Source organism: Macaca nemestrina, chromosome 19 (assembly GCF_043159975.1).
Source record: "Macaca nemestrina isolate mMacNem1 chromosome 19, mMacNem.hap1, whole genome shotgun sequence".
Lineage (NCBI taxonomy): Eukaryota > Metazoa > Chordata > Mammalia > Primates > Cercopithecidae > Macaca > Macaca nemestrina.
The window spans coordinates 38,137,519-38,162,886 of record NC_092143.1 but is presented as its reverse complement, the minus strand read 5'-3'; the positions used below and the strand labels follow the sequence as shown (position 1 = coordinate 38,162,886).

General features: G+C 37.6%; 1 protein-coding gene and 1 long non-coding RNA gene across 13 annotated transcripts in view; one reads left to right on the top strand and one right to left on the bottom strand.

The window, feature by feature from the left end:
- Positions 1-25,368, bottom strand: part of LOC105489422 (uncharacterized) — a 96,156-nt gene that overhangs the window by 14,967 nt on the left and 55,821 nt on the right. Inside the window, exon 2 of the long non-coding RNA XR_011616878.1 lies at positions 16,905-17,011. This is a non-coding gene — a long non-coding RNA (uncharacterized lncRNA). The remainder of the gene's footprint in view (positions 1-16,904; positions 17,012-25,368) is intronic.
- Positions 1-25,368, top strand: part of LOC105489423 (DCC netrin 1 receptor) — a 1,213,781-nt gene that overhangs the window by 1,166,220 nt on the left and 22,193 nt on the right. For 10 of the 12 annotated variants that reach the window (XR_011616876.1, XR_011616875.1, XM_071085315.1 and 7 more), the window contains exon 27: positions 10,962-11,174. Coding sequence is in view for 10 of the 12 variants with exons in the window: in XM_071085315.1 (XP_070941416.1) it covers positions 10,962-11,174 (213 nt within the window). In the remaining 2 variants the exon portion in view is untranslated. The remainder of the gene's footprint in view (positions 1-10,961; positions 11,175-25,368) is intronic. The other 2 variants (XM_071085314.1, XM_071085312.1) reach the window with 1 other exon arrangement.

Genomic DNA, 25,368 nt, shown 5'->3' with positions numbered 1-25,368 from the left:
CAGTACTTTGGATCCTAACTCATGTGCATTTGTACTGATTCCCTAGACACCTTTCCACAGCACACTCCACTGACAATACGAGGGGAAGTGGTGGGAAAACAAAGGTCAAGTGGTTCCATCGAACAATGATGTGATGGGTGCTTGAAATTAATATGTCCTATTAAATAGGAAATTACTAATCAAGTGATATCTTCCAACATATTTGGTATCTGTTGGTTATGTCTCACTGATTGCTGATGAACCAATACTTGGATGAATGCTTTAGATTTCTTTAATCAGGTAAGTGATACTTTTTCAGCTTTAAAAATTATCAGAAAAAAAAAAGGATTTACAGGTAGTATTTCATTTATTTGAAGGAAGGTATGAAAAGAGACTGTCAAGCTATTATATACACCCTGGTGATTTCTACTGTGCCATTTGACTTTTTTTTTTTTTTTTTTTTTTTTGAACACAGCATTTTAAAATCAGTTCTATGGCTTTCATCTCTTAGTTAAGAACAAGTGACTCAGCTCATGTGAGATAGGATGTTTTGTAATAGATATGATAGTAACAACAATAAAATATATTTTTGAGGTAAGGTATATTTTTCCAACCAAACAGGGACAGCTCTAAGAAATCATAAATCGTCTAGCTATAGCAAGGTTAGAATTAAAAGGCATCAGAGATCTGCCAAGGGAGAATTAGATTTATTTTCTCTGTTCTCACTGTACATAATATCTACAGAATAGAGTTGTGTGCAAAAACTCGAGGAAAAATAGTTGCCCAAACTGCATAGAAGGGAATTACATGGGAAAGATGTAGAAAGTCTAACAACCGAAATGATCAAATCCCAAGACAACTGGAAATGGAATTCCAGTCAAAGAATTGTGAGCCCACAAGTGCCTTCTTCACTTCTAAAATGTAGCTGTCTGCAACAAAAAAAGACAAGTTTTAATGTTAGTTTAGTATTCTCCCTATTGGTCTGTTGTCTCCTACACTCTTTTGATGTCTTGTATATTCTCTGACTTTAAAGGGAAATATGAAAAGAATGTGTAGACTTTCAGGGGCTGAGGTGGGCAGATCACTTGAGGTCAGGATTTGGAGACAAGCCTGGCCAATATGGTAAAACCTTGTCTCTACTAAATTAGGTGGGTGTGATGACCCGTGCTTATAGTCCCAGTTACTTGGGAGGCTGAGGCATGAGACTCTCTTGAGCCTGGGAGGTGGAGGTTGCAGTGAGCTGAGAGTGTGACACTGCACTCCAGCCTGCATGACAGAGCTAGACTCTATTTCAAATTAAAAAAAAAAAATGTGTAGAATGACCTTTATCAGGTCTCTCCATCATGACTGGTACAAGCCAAAATTCAGGACTTTTAAAATTAGTAATTCACTATTTTTATTCATGTTGTGTTACTCATTTCTTGTCCCTTTTTTTAAAGGTATAGTTTTCTTTTGAAAATTTATTCATTGAGGTCCAACATCAATTTACTCTTTCCTTTTTTCTCTTAAATGGGTACAGTATGTGAAACTCTCTCTTATTGAATCACAGGGAAAATGATTCCAAAAGTTAAAGCTCAATGAAAATGAATAAAGGGAATCGGCTAGTATAAAATTTGTTTTTATCTGTGGTCAAAAGTCTCATGTGTGACTTGTGATTTTGACAGTGAGTACGCTGGGTGTATGTGGGATAGGAGGCATGTGAGAAATATCTGTTCCTTCTGCTCAGTTTTCCTGTGAACCTCAAAAGCCTCTATAAATAAAATCTATTAGAAATTGATTGGGCCAGGCGAGGTGGCTTACGCCTGTAATCCCAGCATTTTGGGAGGCTGAAGCAGGCAGATCACAAGGTCAAGAGATCGAGACCATCCTCACAAAAAGGTGAAACCCCATCTCTACTAAAAATACAAAAAAAATTAGCTGGGCATGGTGGCATGCGCCTATAGTCCCAGCTACTTGGGAGGCTGAGGCAGAAAAAAAGAAAAGAAAAGAAATTAATTTATTAAAATATTTATTCTCTAGAGGTATTTTTATTTTTTAAAGTAAGGATTATTAAATAAAAGTAGTTATATGACAAAATGCTTAGTGATTTTTTAACTTTATCTAAAATCAATGAATGTTCTACTCCTGCCCAAAATTTTACAGATTTTTAAAATACATCTTTAGGCATTCATCAAGAATTTTTTGAACAAAGCTATGTGCAATGCAAAGGGACTAAGATCTAATATGTGTTCCAAGTGATTGCTTAAAATAAAAATAAATAACACCCTCCTTTCTAGGAAACTAAATATTCTCTAAATCACTGTCAGAAACAATTAACTTCCCATTTCCCACCATTCCATATTAGTTTCTAAATGCCTTAGAGAACACTAAACATTCCTGTTCTCTCTCAAGCAGAAAACATTTCATAAATCTGGGTGGATATATCTTATTAGTCGCCTTGGGAAACATAGAAAGGCACACGTATTAAAAGAAAAAGTTGACTTTGCCAAGGTGGAAACTCTTTTTTCCTCCAAAGTTATCTGAAAGACCTTTTGAGTTTTATAAGAAATGAATCACTAAAGTCCTGTCCCAAAGGTCTGTGCCTTCTGAAGGCACAAATAAAGCAGAATTTCTCTCTGACCATAAGGAAAGAAAAGATATGGTACATACATTTGCAGTACATGTATTTGCTGACCTATCAGTAAATATTTATGTAGTTGTGATGGACAAATATTTCCTCCTCTTAATAAGTAACTGCACTACTCCTCTTAGTCTCAATAAGCAAATGAGTTATCCCTAGGGAACAGTTTAGCTGCATTGTATTTGAAAACTTCAACCAATAGGTAGTCTTGAGGCCTCATTTCTACAAATCAGTACAAAATTGGTGCCCCCACTTTCTTGTCTTTGAAACAAGTAGATGGTAGTAGAGCAGTTTAAGTGATTTCCACTTTTCCTTTTAGTTCTGACATTGTCTTAACTAGTGAGAAGTCTGGTCAGCTTTATTCATGCTATTTTTCTGCCTCTGTTCTCCCTCAAATGGAAAATCAACTAATAAATGAAACTTGACCTAGATAAAATGAGGAGTGCAATGGAGATCATGGATTATTCTCGAGGTTCTTTAAAAAAATCCAGGCTGTAAGAAACTAGGGTTATGTAACAATATTGCATCATGTCATTCTTCTGAGATTAATGAGTGAACTGGGTTTCTAGAGGTGTTCATGTCTCAGTCTTTGCTTAGAGTTATTGGCTTGCTGTACTTCTATCACATATTGTAGTTTTTAGAAAGAAGAAAAATCCTCATTTTCATTTTTGCAATATTTTTCCTAGTTATTTCATAGCAATTATTTATGTGTATTGATATTAATTACTATAAAGTACCTTGAGATTTGACTCTGCTGTGTAATTGCATGCTATTTGGACAACGAATTCTGACTATTTCATCATATAAAAACAAGTGCCGTGCTAGCACGTATTTGATTCTCACTCGATACTCTGAATTGCAGAGCAGGGGCACGTCATGGGCAAAAGCAGGTTTCTTTGCTTTTAGAGATCTTGGCAGAGCTAAATGTTATACCTGTAAGCCAATTTGTTTCACATAGGTGTCCTGAAGCCAGTGTCTGAACTGGACAAAAGTGCTCATCTGAAATGAGAGTATTTCACCAGTGGAGCAGTTGCTATTGTGTTTGTTAAAGGGTTTTTGCTGCCTTAAATGTCAGCCAGTTCCAAAAAGTATTTATTTTGCTCCACTTAAAATATAAGAATTATGAATTATATATGGAAATCTTATACTTGTTCACTATATTCATTTTGAATACAACAGAAATTGTCCCTTAGGGATTGGTGATATATTCCATCTCGAGGAAGGGCCGTCTCACTCCTGTCTAGTACATTAGGCACTTTCCTATTCTCCGTATGTGGTACTAAGGATGGATTTTGCTAAAGAAGGGACCCATCTATGTAAAGCCATTTTTACTTCCATCAAAAGCCACATCATGACGTTTGCAGCCAGGATCACGGGGCCAGTTGAAAACTTGGGGATAGAAGACTGGGCATGCAGACAATTTTGTTTTTAGAGATGCTAATGAGGAAGAATAGCATTAAAGAGTAGGATTAGGAAAAAGAAAATTCAGTGACATAATCAGAATTCATGTGAAATATGAAAATTTTCAAAGTGAGAGACCGAGTTTCAAAAGACTAACAAATGCATGTACATTCTATTAAACTTACGATCACAATAATAATTTAGATTTCTTTTTTTATTATACTTTAAGTTCTGGGGTACATGTGCAGAATGTACAGGTTTGTTACATAGGTATACACATGCCATGGTGCTTTGCTGCACCCACCAACCCATCATCTACATTACGTGTTTCTCCTACTGCTATCCCTCCCTTACCCCCTAACCCCCAAGAGACCCTGGTATGTGATGTTCCCTTCCCTGTGTACATGTGTTCTCATTGTTCAACTCCCACTTATGAGTAAGAACATGAGGTGTTTGGTTTTCTGTTCTTCTGTTAGTTTGCTGAGAATGGTTTCCAGCTTCATCCATGTCCCTGCAAAGGACACAAACTCATCCTTTCTTATGGCCGCATTGTATTCCATGGTGTATATGCACCACATTTTCTTTATCCAGTCCATCACTGATGGACACTAGGGTTGGTTCCAAGTCTTTGCTATTGTGAACAGTGCCGCAGTAAATATACATGTGCATGTGTCTTTATAGTAGAATGATTTATAATCCTTTGGGTATATAACCAGTAATGGGATTGCTGGGTCAAATAGTGTTTCTAGTTCTAGATCCTTGAGGAATTGCCACACTGTCTTCCACAATGGTTGAACTAATTTACACTCCCACAAGCAGTGTAAAAGCATTCCTATTTCTCCACATTCTTTCCAGCATCTGTTGTTTCCTGACATTTTAGGAATGGCTATTCTAACTGGCCTGAGATGGTATCTCATTGTGGTTTTGATTTGCATTTCTCTAATGACCAGTGATTATGAGCATTTTTTCATCTTTGTTGGCTGCGTAAATGTCTTCTTTTGAAAAGTGTCTCTTCATATCCTTTGCCCACTTTTTGATAGGATTGTTTTTTTCTTGTAAATTTGTTTAAGTTCTTTGTAGATTCTGGATATTAGTCTTTTGTCAGATGGATAGATTGCAAAAATTTTCTCCCATTCTCTAGGTTCCCTGTTCACTCTGAGGATAGTTTTTTTGCTGTGCAGAAGATCTTTAATTAGATCCCTTTTGTCAATTCTGGCTTTTGTTGTCATTGCTTTTGCTGTTTTAGTCATGAAGTATTTTCCCATGCTTATGTCCTGAATGGTATTGCCTAGGTTTTCTTCTATGGTTTTATGGTTTTAGGTCTAACAATTGAGTCTTTAATCCATCTTGAATTAATTTTTGTATAAGATGGAAAAAAGGGATCTAGTTTCAGTCTTCTGCATATGACTAGCCAGTTTTCCCAACACCATTTATTAAATAGAGAATCCTTTCCCTATTGCCTGTTTTTGTCAGGTTTGTCAAAGATCAGATGGTTGTAGATGTGTAGTGCTATTTCTGAGGCCTCTGTTCTGTCCTGTTCATCTATATATCTGTTTTGGTACCACTACCATGCTGTTTTGATTACTGTAGCCTTGTAATATAGTTTGAAGTCAGGTAGTGTGATGCCTCCAGCTTTGTTCTTTTTTGCCTCGGATTCTCTTGGCTATACGAGCTCTTTTTTGGTTTCATATGAAATTTAAAGTACTTTTTTTCCAATTCTGTGAAGAAAGTCAATAGTAGCCTGATGGGGAGAGCATTGAATCTATAAATTACTTTGGGCAGTGTGGTCATTTTCATGGTATTGATTCTTCATATCCATGAGCATGGAATGTTTTTCCATTTGTTTGTGTCCTCTCTTATTTCCATGAGCAGTGGTTTGTAGTTCTCTTTGAAGACGTCCTTCATATCCCTTGTAAGTTGTATTCCTAGGTATTTTATTCTCTTTGTAGCAATTGTGAATGGGACTTCACTCATGATTTGGCTCTCTGTCTATTTTTGGCATATAGGAATGCGTGTGATTTTTGCACATTGATTTTGTATCCTGAGACTTTGCTGAAGTTGTTTATCAGCTTAAGGAGATTTGGAACTGAGATGATGGGGTTTTCTAAACATATAATCATGTCTTCTGCAAACAGAGACAATTTGACTTCCTCTTTTCCTAATTGAATACCCTTTATTTCTTTCTCCTGCCTGATTGCCCTGGCCAGAACTTCCAACACTATGTTGAATAAGAGTGGTGAGAGAGGGCATCCCTGTCTTGTGCCAGTTTTCAGAGGGAATGCTTCCAGTTTTTGCCCATTCAGTATGATATTGGCTGTGGGTTTGTCATAAATAGCTCTTATTATTTTGAGATATGTTCCATGTATGTGTCCAGGAATTTATCCATTTCTTCTAGATGTTCTAGTTTGTTTGCATAGAGGTGTTTTTAGTATTCTCTGATGGTAGTTTGATTTCTGTGGGATTGGTGGTGATATCCCCTTTATCATTTTTGATTGTGCCTATTTGATTCTTCTCTCTTTTCTTCTTTATTAGTCTGGCTAGCAGTCTATTTTGTTGATCTTAAAAAAAAAAAAAAACAGCTTCTTGATTCACTAATTTTTTGAAGGGTTTTTCCTGTCTCTATCTCTTTCAGTTCTGCTCTGATATTAATTATTTCTTGTCTTCTGCTAGCTTTTGAATTTGTTTGCTCTTGCTTCTCTAGTTCTTTTAATGGTGATAGTATGGTGTTGGTTTTAGATCCTTTCTGCTTTCTATTGTGGGCTTTTATAGCTATAAATTTCCCTTACACACTGCTTTAAATATGTCCCAGGGATTCTGGTACATTGTGTCTTTGTTCTCATTGGTTTCAAAGAACATCTTTATTTCCGCCTTAATTTTTTTATTTACCCAGTAGTCATTCAGGAGCAGGTTGTTCAGTTTCCATGTAGTTGTGTGGTTTTGAGTGAGTTTCCTAATCTTGAGTTCTAATTTAATTGCACTGTAGTCTGAGAGACTGTTATGATTTCTGTTCTTTTCCATTTGCTGAGGAGCATTTTACTTCCAATTATGTGGTCAATTTTACAATATGTGTGATGTGCTGTGAAGAATGTATATTATGTTGATTTGGGCTGGAGAGTTTTGTAAGTGTCTATTAGGTCTGCTTGGTCCAGAGCTGAGTTCAAGTACTGGATATCCTTGTTAATTTTCTATCTCGTTGATCTAATATTGACAGTGGGGTGTTAAAGTTTCCCACTGTTATTGTATGGGAGTCTAAGTCTCTTTGTAGGTCTCTAAGAACTTACTTTATGAATCTGGGTGCTCCTGCATTGGGTGCATATATATTTAGGATAGTTAGCTCTTCTTGTTGCATTGATCCCTTTACCATTATGTAATGGTCTTCTTTGTCTCCTTTTATCTTTGTTGGTTTAAAGTCTGTTTTATCAGAGACTAAAATTGCAAGCCCTGCTCTTTTTTTGTTTTCCATTTGCTTGGTAAATCTTCCTCCATCCCTTTATTTTGAGCCTCTGTGTGTCTTTGCATGTGAGATGGGTCTCCTGAATACAGCACACTGATGGGTCTTGACTCTATCCAATTTGCCAGTCTGTGTTTTTTAATTGGAGCATTTGCCTGTTTACATTTAAGGTTAATATTGTGAATTCGACCCTGTCATTATGATGCTAGCTGGTTATTTTGCCCATTAATTGATGCAGTTTCTTCATAGTGTCAATGTTCTTTACGATTTGGTATGTTTTTGCAGTGGCTAGTACTGGTCGTTCCTTTCCATGTTTAGTGCCTCCTTCAGGAGCTCTTCTAAGGCAGGCCTGGTGGTGACAAAATCTCTCAGCATTTGCTTGTCTATAAAGGATTTTATTTCTCTTTCACTTATAAAGCTTAGTTTGGCTGCATATGAAATTCTGGGTTGAAAATTCTTTAAGAGACCTGGCGTGGTGGGTCATGCATGTAATCCCAGCACTTTGGGAGGCTGAGGCAGGTGGATCATGAGGTCAGGAGTTCAAGACCAACCTGGCCAAGATGGTGAAACCTCCTGTCTACTAAAAATACAAAAATCAGCTGAGCATGTTGGTGGGCACCTGTAATCTCAGCTACTCACGAGGCTGAGGCAGATAATTGCTTGAACCTGGGAGGCGGAGGTTGCAGTGAGCCAAGATCATGTCACTACACTCCAGCCTGGGCAACAGAGCAAGACTCCATCTCAAAAGGAGAAACCAGTCCAAACTGTCTGCAAATTCCAAAAACCAGGATGCCTCTTCTCCAAAAGATCACAACTCCTCACCAGCATGGGAACAAAACTGGACAGAGAATGAGTTTGATGAATTGACAGAAGTAGGGTTCAAAAGGTGAGTAATAACAAATTCCTCCAAGCTAAAGGAGCATGTTCTAACCCAATGCAAGGAAGCTAAGATCCTTGAGAAAATGTTGGTTAGATGAATTGCTAAGTAGAATAACAAGTTTAGTAAAGAACATAAATGACCTGATGGAGCTGAAAAACACAGCACGAGAACTTCGTGAAGCATACACAAGTATCAATAGCTGAATTGATCAAGCAGATGAAAGTATAGTGTAGATTTTATTTCAAAAATGCAGAAAAGGTAGAAAAGGAAAAATTGAAAGAAGGAAGGAAATAAAACATCATAAACATATTATTGTCCCTTTAATGGCTAAACCGGTATTTAAAATATAATGTGGGTTAATTGCAATCCATCTTCAATGGAGAGAATTATTTAAGGCAGATTTTTGAGGAAAATTGTGAAATTTCTTTCCCTGGATGAATATTTTTAATGTGGAATTTATAGACCCTTTAATAAAAAGCTGGCCCGTTGGAGATAAAGGAGGAGCATAGAGAAACAGCCACAGGAACCTCATTTGTGAGATGCACAATTCACAAAGGAACACAGAGACCAGTCTAGTGGAAGCCAAAGCATTTTCACTTTCCCAGAACTTCTCCTGTGAAATTACAAACCCTTTCTGATGAATAATTTTCTCCAACCCAACAATTATCTTGGGAACCCTTGAAAGAGCCTGCCTTTCCCTCCTAAGCAATGCCTGCAATCTAACATTTCGCAAGCATCCTCTGAGACCTGTGACTGAAAGGAATTGCTAGCAAGGAGGCCCACATTAAGGCAAACTTTCTTGTGGGAACAAAGAGGAGAGGACTTGATGTCATCTCTCTCAGGCCAGTGGCACAAAGATACCCAAAGTTGGGTCTTGGCTAAAAATTGACCATTGGTCATATTCTCCTTTAGACTAAATGAGTCCAAAGTTAAACCTAAGTAATTTGCATTGTCTCTAGAACCACACTCACAAAAATCTCATTATACAACACTGTTTGAATACAAGCACATAAGTGTTCCTCTCCCCTTTACAGTCTTAAAAGAAATTTAGTGCCTTGTATAACACCTACTCAAAGCCTCGCATCTGAGAGCCAACATCACCAAGGATTTGCTGGTTTGCTTGCAGCCGTACACATTATCCTTAATAGTGTGCATTCATTTGCTCTTTTTTTCTTCTTTGGTAGGCTTTCCTAGCCTGGAAATAAGACACTTCTCTTCAAACTCTTTGGGATTCTCTCATTTGCTGCCTTGATTCATTTCCCTTGTTCAAAGAAATCTTTTATCAAGTCTCTGCCTGTATTTTGGCTCTGATTGTTGTATGTCTACATCCTGTGCTCAGCCAACCTTGTATCTTTCTACCTTCATCTCTGAATGGGATAAGCCTGGAGGCTGCTCAGTGACCCAGAAGACCTCTAACCCCTTCTGAATATAGAAGAATGAGTATAAATACCTTCTGAAGACACATTTCACTTCTGCATAACTTTAATTCTATGTCTTGATCTTTTGTATCTTAAATCTCTATTCCCTTCAGCATTATCAGATTTTCTTTCTATTCCTCTGCACTTTGCTGACCTCATTGAGCCTCTGGGAGACTTGTCTCAAAATTATCTCACTAATTATCTTGAAATATTTCCTGGTTACAAATTCTCTTTCAAAAGCAAGATATTATCTTCTATCACCACATTTTGATTTACCTGACAAAAATTTAATGAGAAATAAGTCATCAGAAAAAATATTTTATTAACACTTAAACCTACTATGCAGCTCGTTTCACTTGAAGTTTAACCTGGACTTGTTAACTTTGAATATGAATGAATAGTTCAAATTCACTCACTGTCATTAACAAGAGAAACTTCTTTGAAAACATTTTATTCTGTCTTACCTGTGTTCTCTGAAAAAAAAGTGTATTTCCATATACAAAGCTTTCCAAATGCCCATAGGCAGTCACAGTAACTGTGCAGAACCTCTTCAACTACTGTAAGCTGCCTGCAAATTACAAGGTTTACTATCAAAGAGGAAAAATTGCAATTCTGCATTCAGGCAACTTGTTCTGGCAGAGTCATCTCTCATACAACTGTTTAGCTAGATGTGTCTCCATTTTGTTATGGAAGATAATGATAGTGGTTATTATTTGTATCATTTTATTAGCAATGCCTCTGAGCATCCTGTAACTCTGATTTGTTTGACAGTTGACATGGCATGTTTAAATCACAGAAAAATTGGCATATTGGCTGGTAGAAAATAATGCAGCGGTAACAGGGTTTGGTACATTGAATTTCACTGACATTGCAGCTTATGAAAGGAGAAATAACTCTTTTTTCTCTCTTCATCACTTATGATTAGAGGGCCCAGACAGTTCAGGCAACATAGTCAGTGCTCAATGTATTTTACTGCTCTTCCTCAAAGATAAATTCCTGTCCTGCTGGATCTATTTCTATTGTTTAAAGGGGAAGTGCTATCATGTTGCATAAGTATATGAAGGTAGAGGAATGAGAATGTTCATAACTTGGAGAAGAGACTGACCACATCCTATCACATCTCTCTGAATGGATTCAGGGACTCTTCCAGTGACTTAAGGAAAACAGACTTTGTCCAGGAATAATGAATGACTTTTCTTGTCTCCACTGCAGCAGTGAGTGAAGGACCAACTACCCAACAACCACCCATGCTGCCCCCATCTCAACCTGAGCATTCTAACAGTGAGGAGGCACCAAGCAGAACCATCCCCACGGCTTGTGTTCGACCAACTCATCCACTCCGCAGCTTTGCTAATCCTTTGCTACCTCCACCAATGAGTGCAATAGAACCGAAAGTCCCTTACACACCACTTTTGTCTCAGCCAGGTAAAGTACTCGATTGTTCACTTTTGAAATTCATATTATTGGTGCCTCTATTTAAGTGCATGAGGGTGCTTGAAAAGGCCTAGATGTCATATGTCTTTTCAATGTTGATTACATGCCCAGTATGCTCATTTTTGTTACTGATGCTTGTAGTATAACCCTTAATGACCCACCTCCCAAGCAGTTAATTCGTTGTAGGTGCTTTTCATCCCTTTGGAAAGTTGTCCATGAATCCTGGAAGCCAGTCCACCATTTTTAATATGTGCTATAAGGTGTGCTTGCTAGAGAATACTGGAAACATTCCTGATTCCCTAATTTCATTCTGCCACATGAGTTCTAAGGGTTAAAGCTAGACTCCAAGACTAGATGTAAAGGTATAAAGATCTCCAAAACCACTTTTTAGAGAAATTGATTGGATCTCATAGTTCTTCTTTGTGCCTTTCAATAGTCATTTCTCAGGAGTTCTTACATATTTCAGAGTACTAGGCCAAGGAATGTCAGACCAGTGTTGAGTACAACTCAACTAATTTTAAAAATGAAGAAACTAAAATTTAGATTGATAGAAAGCAACATATCTATGGTCCTTTCTAAGAAAATAAGATGGCAGGGATGGGAAATGAGTCCCAGATTCCCAAAGCAGTATTGATTTTATTGCTTGGCCTAGTATCCCAAAGGGCTGACCTTGAGCTCCATTTTGTTTTTGTTAAGGATTGGGGAGGGAGAGAGGGAGTGTATCACAGAGAGGCAGAGATAAAAAGAGATTGAGGAAGAAAGAGGAGGAGGAAAACAAGAAACAGGTAGAATGAATAAATCAATAGATAAGTAGATAGAGATAAATAAATATTAGTAATTAAAATTATTTGAAATATTAGAATAATTCTTAAAACCCTCAGTATATCAGGCATAAGACAGTAAATTTCAGTAGTTCTAAGTAATCTGAGATGGCCTCCTTAGCACAGGCAGCTGAACTGGGTTAATCTACATTATGCTAATATATTTGACTACTTTTTTGTTACTCAGACCTACAATAATTTATTTTGTTGCATTAGTACACGAGCCACATAATAACTGTAAAAGCTAGAAAAATATGATTGTCTATGAAGTGTAAATGTTATTTTATATTAAGAATGTATCTAGTTGCTGAGATGACATTAGTTGATTTGTACGCATCACCTCTGATGTTCTCAACATTTACATGATGTGCAATATGTATACTCAGCTACGCAGCCCCTGGGAGGTGGGGTGGAGCATGAAGGCATGTAGGATTCCATTGGTTGGAATGAATGTTCCACTATGGAGTCTCGCTTGACACGTAGGCTCAGCACATGTCATGATTTCGTTCTACAGGAGATAGCCCTTCTCAACCCAGCAAATCCCACATAGGGACTGAAAAAAGGTCTGTATTGCCCAAGCCCCTCTCTCCACCCTCCCATGCATACACACTCCACACACACACACTTTATGCGGAGGATCTGCTACTTTATATGGCCCCAAAACTATGAAGTCTTTGATAATTGAGGCAGAGACAACTTGAAGCAAGAACATTCATTTAATGAAATTCTGGTGCCAAGAGTATGCTTCCTTGTGATTTCTGGCTGCTTCTGTTTCCCCACTGCAAGCACAACCCAGGGAAATAGATCTTGAAGGAAACTAGTATTCAAGATAATTGACAGGTTAATTGCAACTGCTAACAATAACTAGCCTTTAATGCACAGGCCTGTAGGACAGGCATGATTCTGAAGGCTTATCACATCTCATTTGATCCTCTAAACAACTTTGTGAGGTAGCTACTAGTCTTAACCCCATTTCATGCACAAGGAAACTGAGGCACAGATAATTTAAGTAGCTTATTTAAGTCTATAGCAAGTAAGTAATGTATCTTTTCCTTGCTCTTTTCAACTTTAGAAAACCTGGGTTCTCAAATTTTAGAAACTAATTTGTGCCTTTTAGTTTATGTCTAATTTATTTACTGAGAAAAACAAAGACTAATAAAACTACTAAGTCATTAAATTAGTTGAATCATTAAAAGAAAAAATCAAGAAACGTCTTAAATAATTCTGGACGGAAGAATATATTTTCTCATCAGATTTTGATGAGGAAAGATAAGAGCCTTAACAATTCTATAGTAAAGAGGACCAATTTGATAGCAACAAAAAGTAAAGTGCAGTTGCAGCAGTTTATGCTGTTAATATTTCTCTCTGCTTGCAAGTAAAAACTTTAAGAATAAAACACTGAAAATGACATTCTAGAGGCTACTTTAAATGAAAAATTTTACTGCACCAGTGATATTTAGTTTGGGACACAAGATTTGGAAATCAACCTATGCTCTGGAGTGCTACAATACCAAAAGGATACTTTTTTTAAAAAAGAAGATCTGATGATTGATAGATGGAACAGAGAATTGGCACTTTTTAACTAGTTATTTTCCTCTAAGTACATTAATGCCAAAGCTGCCTAAAGCAAAATCTGATATAACACAGTATAAATTAGCGGATTATGTCCTTCATAGAAGGGAAATAGAATCAGTTGTGCTGTTTCTGTACTAATTTCATCAAATAATAAGCATGTCTGAAGAGCCAAAAAAAATTCTCTGATCTAATGGCAACCAGGCAAAATCTCATTTTTTAAATTTTCATTGTACACTTAAGAGCCTTCTTTTGTTTTTATTTGAACTTTTTCTCTCAAGCCATCTCTTCTTTCCTATTTTCAGATATCTCTGGCTAGAGTTTTTGTTTGATTTTATGTTTTTTATAGCTCCTCTTTAAATGCCACTCTCCCCCACTCAACTTGAGGCATGCCCCGCCGTCCCTTTGGAATTATTAAATTCCTATTTCTTTCGTGTTTCTCTCTTATTGTCTTCCTATGATTCCTATTCATTTCATAATGCCTTACCTCATGATTTTCAAATAAGTTCTCCCTGCATTGCTCCTGACACATGGTAAATAGCATGCTTTTTAAAAGGGCTGATGTTTACTTATTCTAATAGAAAAAGAAAATTAGCAGACTGACAAATGTATTAGCTGTGACATTAACTACATGCTTCTTAGACTTAAAGATGAAATACTTAGCGCTTTCAACAAGTTTTAATTCTAAGAAAATCATTACTTTAGTCAAACTGATTGATGAAGTAAAGTCGTTCTCTTGTCAGCTTTTTTAAAAAAAAAAACTCAAATAATTTTACTGTGGATTTCACAAGAAAGGACTGCATAATTAGTGATGAATTTATATTTACTTACCGCAAGTAATTACTTTAGAATATGGTAATGTGGGGCATTGCTCTAATTTTTAAAGATCATGCTAAATGAGAAACTTCTACTTTGAAAGCTTTGAGATTGGGATCAAGGAAGAAGCTCTTTCCCCACTCAAATTCCTGTGTGTGAATTTTCTTTTGTTAAATTTATTTTATTTTAGGTTCTGGAGTATGTGTGCAGGATGTGCAGGTTTGTTACATAGTTAAACGTGTGCCCTGGTGGTTTCCTGCACCCATCACCTAGGTATTAAGCCCCGCATGTATTAGCTATTTTTCCTGATGCTCTTCCTCCCTTCACCCTACCCACCGACAAGCCCCAGTGTGTGTTGTTCCCCTCCCTGTAGATTTTCATGGTCAACACAATCAGTCTGTGCCTTAGTTTTCCTCCCATTAAGGCACACAGAGCTATTTTTGCAGCAGTTTTACATGAGTCTAGGGCAAAACATATTATGCAGTAATAGTCTCCATGGGGTTGCAGAGCATTTCGCAATATTTTTATAGTAAGCGGTAATTAGAAAGCCATTCTGTTGTCATAACGAATGAAATTCTGCCTACCTGAAAACAGATTCATTTCCTCATTTTTTTTCTTCCACCTGCTGAGTTAAAAATGTAGCTTACAAGACTCTAGGGTATTTATGGTGTTTCTTACAATTTCATCATCACCTTATAATAGAGTGCTTCCATCTTTTAATGCTTTATCTATAGACGTGAATAACTGTGAGATCTTTACACATTTCATGGAGGCTGCAATCACCACACTTTGCAAATCATAAATGTAGACATGTAAGTGATTTGGCTTAGTCCCCTTTCAGGTTACATAGAAAATGTTTGATAGAGTGTTGGGCTTATTGCATTATAGATCTGACATAAATTTTACAAAGGGCCAAGATAGGGTGTGTGGTTTTTTTTCTTCTTTACTAGTTAAAATTCCTTTTAGCTGTGGAATGATCAGCTGCACTTTAAATGAACCTGGGTTAGGAGACCATTTGTCTTCCAGAGATGTAACTCTAAAGGGAAAGAAAATGTGATCTCTTAAATAGTGGCTTTTATATCATAATACTCTTTTGTAACATTAGCCCCCTGGACCTCTTGAAACTTTGTAAAACTCCATAAGTACTATATTTTCCTTCATTTACACATTGCATTTTACACACATATATTTATAAAAGCAAAACTCCACAGCATTCTGATCTTTTCCATCTTCAAGGGATCAATATGTCAGCGGACATGACAAGACCAAAACTTACTTCATTGTACTGCGAAATTGAGTTTGATTTTCCCCGTGCAAATTGTGGCATGTGCTTCAATTTGTCTGAAGACTGAGGACAAGGAGTGGGTGGAGGTGGCTGACAGTGGACAGAAAAAACGTTTGATTTATATTTTATGGATGGTTAGGAAATCATGTATTCCTGCTGTAACCTGATCTTCTTGGCAGGCCTTATTTCAGTAAATCTGCTATCACACAAAACTGCCAATAAATAACTATAATGCATTAATACAATTGCTTTCCCTGAGCCACTTGTAGGCCGCCATTGCGGGTATTCATCAAGAATACCACACAAATGTTCCATTCTGCTAAAATCAGGCAGAGGTCATGGGAGATCAGACATCCTTTACCAGGTGACACAGGAGGGTCATTTTAAAGGCCAGTCAGATAGAATAAATCGTTGGCACAGCTAAATAGGAGAGATGTGTTGATTTGGTGTTATTGAAGCCAATACGTCCAATCAATGCTACAGTGGAAAATTACACTACATCTTTTTACATAAGTTGTGTCTCATGTGAAAGCTATCTGTGTGGCTTTTTGGTAGACATCTCCTTGAAATTTTTTCTGTCCTCACTCCTAAGGATTGTAATAGGTGAAATTTGCTTCAATTTGGTCTGGTCATCCTAAATTTTCCATTGGTAAAATGTAATTAAGGCAAATTTGCTTTAAGTATCAATAATGTTTGTGACTCTGGAACCTACTTGGTGGTTTAATAAATTAGTATTCCTCTACTATGAGGGTTTAGTAAATAAATATTAATAGGAAAAGAGCTCTGTTAATTGCCCAGAGGATAGAGAAATAATTTCTAGAAGAGTCATTATGAGTAAGCCATGTAATTGATGCCCTATTTATAAGTGACAAAGCAGAGGCCTAAGAAGGTTAGGCAGCTTGCCCAAGGTCAACAATGAGGTAACAGCCAAACGTAAAGAATTTGGAGAAATGTAACTTTGAAAACAAAGGATTTTACCTAGCTTTTTTTTTTGTGATGTTAACAGTTATTCTTAGAGTGACTTTTTCCTCCCTAAAATGGGTCTTCTAGGATCCTAATAATTAAATATTCTTTAGGAAGAACTACATCAGGTAGGTTAAGTCATTTAGCTGAGTGTTTGAGTAAACATTTTATTCCTTTACGTTGGCATTACATGGAGAGATGTTATAGCAAAAGTAGCAACTAGCTGGAGCACTCTGGAATAGCTGCCATCTGCCTTCCACTCACCTGTCCAGTTTGCTGAGTATCCCTCTGTGGTAAGGCAGGAAGCCAGGGGCTGACATCTGACATCTGTTGCTGTCACCACCACTGATGGCCAGGGCTTTGGAAGCCAACTGAAAAATAAAGATGAGCATATAAGAGTTTAAGGCATGTGGGATTATTACTCACAGTGAGAGCTGGAGAGTGTGACCATAGGTCAATGAGAGCGAAAACTGAACAGTTTGTATTTTAGGGAGGGAGGGAATGACTACAGTTGAAAAGTTTGAGTCTCTTTTTTGAAAGGTTTGCCCAATTATGAGAAGATATTGCATCAAGAATTGTTAGATCATATATGAAATTGAAGATAAGTATCAACCTAATACAATGAAACTCTGAGTTTAAAGTATTCAGTGGCCATCCAGATAATCATAAGAGAAAGTTAAAAACAATGTTTTCAGAACTTTGTAACCTAATAGAAACATAATTTAAAACATGTATGTTACAAAGAACGTCCTTGGATTATACTGCAGAGTGGGTGGCCACATGAATGACAGAAAGAATAGCGAAGGAAAGGTGGGCAGTAGGTTGTTTTCAAGGCAGTAAATATTCCTTTTACATTTCTTATAAACTTGATAGGTCACATGGTTAACTACTGCTGTATAGATTTCGTTGTTGTTTTGAAATATTTTGAAAATAAAGCATCTTTTTAAAACTCAGCTTACATAAAAGTTATAAGGTTTATGCTTTATACTTTGTCACCTTTTTATAGTTTATAGAGGACATTTCCAAATAAGTGTATATCTGCCTGAGAAGTAACTTTCATCAGCATTACCGATACAGAGGTCGATATTTAGAGAGGTTGAATACCTTGCAACTTTTCCAGGGTCATATGCCATTATTCTTAGGACCTTCATCCCCACCCTTACATATGGTGGACACTCATATGTTAGTTGAATTGGTCAGAATATAACAAAATAATAAAGGTGAGAGCCAGAATTTGACTTCAGTTCTTCAATTTCAGGTCTAATAATGAGTTTAGACAAAGCAGAGCAACTTGTAAGTTTGTAAGGATATTAGATTAGATACTAGAAAAAGATTAGGCCGGGCGCGGTGGCTCAAGCCTGTAATCCCAGCACTTTGGGAGGCCGAGATGGGCGGATCATGAGGTCAGGAGATCGAGACCATCCTGGCTAATACGGTGAAACCCCTTCTCTACTAAAAAATACAAAAAACTAGCCGGGCGAAGTGGCGGGCGCCTGTAGTCCCAGCTACTCGGGAGGCCGAGGCAGGAGAATGGCGTGAACCCGAGAGGAGGAGCTTGCAGTGAGCTGAGATCCGGCCACTGCACTCCAGCCTGGGTGACAGAGCGAGACTCCGTCTCAAAAAAAAAAAAAGAAAAAGATAAAGGCAGATAAATTCATGACCATTTTATGACATGTTTAATAATCTGAACTATAAATAGCATCTTATGCTAAAGCCAAATAAATTGCATAGAGTAGAAACCACAGCCTTTGGAAATTCAGTAGTTTATTCTTATGAAAATAAACAGACATGCAGTGGCCTCCATGAAGAAGAATAGCAGTCTCTGCATTCATAGAAAGGAGGAGGCCAGGTGCGATGGCTCATGCCTGTAATCCTAGCACTTTGGGAGGCTGAGGCAGGCAGATTGCCTGAGCTCAGGAGTTCAAGACCAGCCTGGGCAACATGGTGAAACCCCATCTCTACTAAAATACCAAAAATTAGCCAGGCATGGTGGCGTGTGCCTGTAATCCCAGCTATTCAGGAGGCTGAGACAGGAGAATCACTTGAACCTGGGAGGTGGAGGTTGCAGTGAGCCAAGATCAAGATCATGCCACTGCACTCCAGTCTGGGTGACAGAGAAAGACTCCATCTCAAAAAAAAGAAGGCGTGTGAATCAGTGGAAGTCAGAGTCCTAAGCACTAGTCTCTCCGTCATGCCAACTACAGAACTGATTTTGCCCCACTGAATCTCACTTTTCTCATCTGGGAAATCAGATGGTCTTTCCTCTTTAAAGAGGAAGGAAACATGAAATTCTACAACCTTATTTACTACAGAAATAAGGGTAGATATTCTTCCTTTCTCCTTTTTGTTTTGTGAAAGACTACAAGTAAGAGAAAGGTTTTAGTTTGAATGAAGATTTTGAGACTCATGGTATACATTTTAAGTATTCAAAGTAGTTGACAGAGTTCTTTAAAGTTCTTCAGTGAGCGTCAAGTTACAGTTGCTTTCTTTGGCAGCAAGGGGAAATGCTGAAATAAAGTGCTCACATAAACCTCTGTGCTAATGGACTATTGAAAATGTGTTACGAAAAATCTAACGCACTGAAAGCAAACGAAAAGTCTCTGTGATATTAAAATAAAGAGTTTAACCATCAGCAACCCATTTCTAAAGACATGACCTGTAGTACCTACAAGACTGTGTGAAAAACAGTCTTCGACTTTGAATGTTTATAACTCTTATCTTACTAGCAGGGACTTACAAACAAATTCAAGTGCCATGTTAAACATCTTGTGTGTGTTCCAGCATTGACTTTCATCATAGGCTTGCAGAAGGATTGATGTTCTTATTTCCAGGATCTCTTTATTTACCAGAATGTCAAGGCTCTTAGAGGAGAATGCCTTTATCTTGTGTGGTAAAAGGGATTCTAACAAGCTTTTTTAGTAGAAAACAATGATAAGTAAGCCCTATTCATAAAACCATATGCCTCTCATTTTGAAATGAATAATTGCACGTACAGGCTTATAAGAATAATGGCACTTGTAGTGACTGCTATTTTCAACATATTTTTCAAAGTACTCTTCTAAAACATTCTTCTTTGACATTTCTGATTATTTTACCCAGCAAGTTGTATGATTTTTCTACTTTTGAGGTCACCTAAGTAAGAATTTTCTAATAGAGGTCACTTTTTTTTTTGAGATGGAGTCTTGCTCTGTTGCCCAGGCTGGAGTGCAGTGAGGTGATCTCGGCTCACTGCAACCTCTGCCTCCCAGGTTCATGCCATTCCCCTGCTTCAGCCCCCCCAAGTAGTTGGGACTAAGGTGCCCGCCACCATGCCTGGCTAATTTTTTTGTATTTTTAGTAGAGACGGGGTTTCACCATGTTAGCCAGGATGATCTCAATCTCCTGACCTTGTGATCCACCTGCCTCGGTCTCCCAAAGTGCTGGGATTACAGGAGTGAGCCACCACGCCTGGCTGAGAACACTTTTTTTTTTTTGAGACAATCTCTTACTCTGTCACCCAAGCTAAAGTGCACTGGCTCAATTATAGATCACTGAAACTTTGTCCTCCCTGGCAGAGGTGATCCTGTCACCTCAGCTTCCCAAGTAACTGGGACTACAGGTGAGTGACACCTCATATGGATAATTTTTGTATTTTTTTTCTTTTTCGCAGAGATAGATAGGGTTTTGCTCTGTTGTCCAGGCTGGTCTCAAACTCCTGGGCTCAAGTGATTCACCCACCTCACACTCCCAAAGTATTATGATTACAGGCATGAGCCACTGCGCCTGGCTAAGACAGCATTTTTTTTAAACCACAATAATGTGTGAACCTAGTATGCTCTTAAGTCAAAAATTAGCTTTTAGTTTTAGTGTTGCATTTACAAGAATATAGTTATTTGTTTATTTTCTTTTTTGCTACTCTCTGAGTGGTACCTCAGTTAATAGAAACAGGCTGCTTGGTGCACACATGCCTGAGCTGACACATTAGAATACTTGATAAATCTGGAGAACACATTATCTCCAGATTTGTGTTGATAAAACTGGCCTGATAAGTTGAGCCCAGTGAAGTTTTATCATCTTATATATGAAGCATAGGATAATATGAAAACGAGTTTAAATGTATTTTAAATTTTAACAGCTCAATGTCTGGTGCAACAATATCTAACTCATGTATGCTATATTTCCCCACAAGTATATGCAACAGAGAAGGGGCGATGAAATGGACCCGTGTGTGGGAGAGAGAAGGTGAACAAAGCAGGTCAGAGCAACTGCTCAGAGCTGTCTGAATGTCGTTCCCTGAGTCTAGAGAAAAGAGTGGCCTCTTTCATTTGAACGGGGCTTGCTCACAAATCATAAATCCATTTGACAGCCAGGAAGACATTTTCGCTGTCTCACTTAAATGGTCCCACTGCAAATGATCACATCTCATTACAACAGCATAGGTCCCAAGCAAGGCCTTATATCCAACAGATGTACATATTAGGCGGTCACTACCTGGCTTCTTCTCTCTCATAAATACTGCATCTCCTGAATTGCTCCTCACAATTGACCAATTTAATGTGATTAAAGCTTATGGAGTTTCCTAGATCCCAGTTCTAACTTCCAACGTAGCTATTCCCTGCACGAACTCTCTGCAAAGAGAATCAGTAGCAAGGCAAAGAGGGGTAAGAAAGTGAGGAGTAGGAAGTAAGCTATCGAAAGCGAGAAAAAGAGGTTATTTCTCATTGAGCACATGTAAAACACTACTGATGCCTTTGTCTTCTCACTGAAAAAATTATACATTTTGTTTTTATTAAGCATGTTACAGTATGGGTCATGTCCAAACATGATTTGAGATATAAATCTTAACTTCTAAGCTCACCATGGAGAGGGCTATCAAAAGCAGTGGTTCTCGTTTTGTGTGCCTGGGAACTACCTGCAGACATTATGAAAAGGCAGACTCAGATTCAGCAGATCTGGAGTAGAGCCTGAGGTTCTGAATTGCTAAAAAGATTCCAGGTTATGCTGAGGCTGACTCTCTGCAGATTAGAGTGTGAGGTAGTTTGGATTTTGAACTGATTGTATGCTCTTAATCTGGGGTTTATGGAAGAATTTGTGTGCTTGGTAACTCACTTGAAATTAAATGGATATTTCTCTGTTGGTATGCCTGTACATTTTTCTAGCAAATGAGTTCATAGCGTTCATTACTGTCTCAAATTATTTATTATCTATAACAGGTTAAGAACCACTTGACCTGCTGTTTTGTCATCACCCTCAATTTAGCTCACCTGTGGAACATAAACCAATGTCTGTTTTTCTTTTGTTTGTTTGTTTTTCAAGACCAGTTCCAAAACCTTGTACTGAAACAACTTTTCTGAATCTGAGGTCAAAAGCTGAGTACCTGTGCTCTACTCAAATGAAATTCCACAAAATTTATTAATTTTCATAGAAACACATGAAGCTTTTTACATTTTTCAACATGTGATGAGGGAATTAGTTAAATTAGTATTTATAAATTTGTCCCACTTCTGAAGCAAACTCTTATTTTTATTGCCTAAATGAAGAGCAATAGATCAGGACCACTGCTATCCATGATATGTTTTCTCCAAAAGATGAGCCCCTGTGGGGAACTGAGATGTGTTGTCATTTGAAGGGGGTCGTCACAACCTGTCCTTAGCACTCCTCAAGTGGTACACTGAAAAGCACCTCCTGCAGAGACTTAATGCCTGCACACACATTTCCCCAAACAATGACTCATCGTTTAATAAAAATTTCCCATTCAGCCAGTGTCACCCCAGGGTGCATAGCATATGCAATCTGTAAAATAAATTTTAATTTTTTTTCTGGTGGTAAGGAGGGTAAGTGAACCCATGAATAGTGATAATGTTAAATCACAGAGAATGGGAGCTAATTAAAATAAATGTTTATTTGAGCAGTCAGGAAGTTCAAATTATATAATTTCCCAGAAGATATTATCATAAATCTTTTATTGGGTATAAAATGCTGTAAGTCAAAAGAGTATGTGTTTGAGGAGGCTGGATAGTGCTAAAGAGGAGTTGAGAGAAAGGAGTGAAAAACTAAGAAAGATATTTGAAGACAGTTTTGACCCTTTGCATTATTCAAACTAAGGAAGCTCTAAAGCCAAGTACTATGTTTGTTATTGTTTCCCAAGACTTCAGAAATTTTCACTTCCATGATGCTGTGATGTTTATATTTATACTGACTCCCCATTTAAATCAGAACATGTCTAGCTGGGATCCACATAGAGAAGAGAGCAGGAACATGCTGATTTACTCCCATTCTTTCTTCTACCTCTTCCATCACCCCCTGCCACCATCCCACACTATACCTGCTGTCTCTTCTCCTTCTGTCTCACTCTCACACCCTCGTCTCCTCTAAGATTGTCTGGTCTGCTTCACTCAGCTTTCTATCAAAGCCTACCTTGGAGAATTTTTTATTTTTGTCTAAGAAAGAACATATAATTTAAGCCTAACTTACGAGCTGAGTGGCTTTGAACAAGTCCTTTATCTTCTTTGAACTTTGATGTTCCTATCCCCAAGGCATGAGCCATAAGGTAGCTTTAAAAGGTCTATTTTAAAGAAACGTAGGAAAAGGTGTTTTATTGTAGTTTATGTAACTGTAGGTGGGACAAAGGGTACCTGTTTTACCCTTTCTCTTTCTAGGTTTTAGTTTATAAAAATAATAGAGACAAGGTATTGATAACCAGATAGGAATCAAGGATTGCAGAGAATCATAGCCTTTTGGAAAATGGTAGCAGTAGGTGGAAGACCTCTTCCTCCCTCCCTGACTACAAGAATATTGGGCCCGCTAGCTGTAAACTGAAACAGACAGTAGAGAGGTGGCTGAGACTTCTGAAGTCAGGCCTTGTCTTGTGTACTTAACAAATGCAACTCTTGTGAAGTTTAAGGACAAAGGGTCTTCAATGTCAATGTCCAATGCCAAGCCCAATCAGGTTTAAAAACTTGAATAGTGACCATTAGTACATTAACCCTTTCCTCTCATTTTTCACAGACAGGTGGCCAATGTAAGCTATGCTACTTGTGACTCAGAGTAGTCCTGTCTTACAATGGGAGAAGAAGAAAGGAGCAGAGAGGGGAGCAGGGCACCTCATCAGCACGTCCCCCATGGGCAAATAGTCTGTTTCATTTCCCTTATTTTTGAGAAATAAGAAGGTTGGGAGAAGAACACAATGTTTCTCTTCCCAGAAGTGGCATTTAGAGATGTTTATCACCCTTAAAGTACAATTCACAGGGTAGACTAAAATGTCTTAAGATTGATGCAAAATTTATAGTTTGAAATTCAATCACTGATGAGGGATGTCTGAGGCTATCGTGTCTAAGTAAATGTAGCTACTCTCTTTTTGTTCAATATTTGTTGAAGCTGGAAAGGTAGAGTATTACACAAAGTTTCCCATACATATTTTTTATTTCTCCCATACCCTCAAAAGCTCCTTGCCTGTCAGAAGTGTAAATGATTATGTGACACTTCTATATCTGCCCCCAGATAACCCAAACACAGGCTAGTTAGTTAATAATAAATATATGTAAGAATAATATTCTGGTTCACATGGAAACTAGACTGAGAGAGGCCATTTCATTTTGTCTGGCTTCCCAGAATGTGTCAGAGACAAAGTAGAGGTGAGAACCCAGGCTTCTTCAAAACCACCCTTTTTAACTTTGTTCTTAAGGGTGAAGGAATGGAAAATGAAGTAGGAAATAGGAAACAGTGGGGAAGATGTGAGTTAATAGTGAAATCAAAACGATGCTATGCATTGGCCTCTGATCTGACCCTGGTGAACATTTTCAGTCCATTCCAGCTGCATCCTAATGTTTCTCACCCCAAAAAATTATTTTACAAGGGAAAACCTTTTACAGAGAGATGCTAGCAGGAGTCTGCACCTGGCAGTCATATATTATGTACCTAATGAGTAAATGAAATGTTTAATAACTGTACTGTGAAGATGAATCTTAAAACTGTAAATTCCTGCTGAGGCTGCTCATCTGCACCTGATGCATACTGCTAGCCCATCTCAGAACTCCAGCCCATTTTTATTTTTTCCTTTTAGTGGGTCCTGCTGAGGAGATAACATTAAAACCAAAGCGATGCTCACTTAATTAGTTGTATGTCAGTGTAAGAACATTTACTTAGCACATCAACAGCCAGTGTTCCACCAAAGGGTCGCCTGAGACTTCTCCAACATGCACCCTGGATAGGGGAAATTCTGCAGTGACTTCAGATTGAGCATTCGTAAATTTAAATTTTTCAATTAGCCGTGGATCATTTAACCTCAGAAACGTAATACCACTTATTTTTAGTTAGAGTATCTGTTTGAAATGCAAAAGCAATAAAACCTTAATTGTTGGTGTAGCTGTTCACTAATAATTTTAAGAAAACAATGATAGAACATTTAGTTTTTTTACAAAGCACTGGTTTAAAACTAAATTATTGCAATTTTTTCATAGCTAATAACTTAAAAATTAAATTTCTTACATTTATAGACATAAAGAGCCCAAAATCCAAAGAAATTAGACCATTAAGCCAAGGTCACAAAACTAGGTCCTAGGCTAAAATGCTTCCTTAGTATCTGGATATTTATTTGAGCACTCATTAAATACTTGGAATTCGTTGTATAGGTCACACACAGTTTACCGTCATTGAAAAAAAAATATATATATAGATCAGCTTGGACTTCAGATTGGGAAACCCTTCATCTTTCAAGACCTGTATGCAAAATGAGAGGTGATTTTTCCAA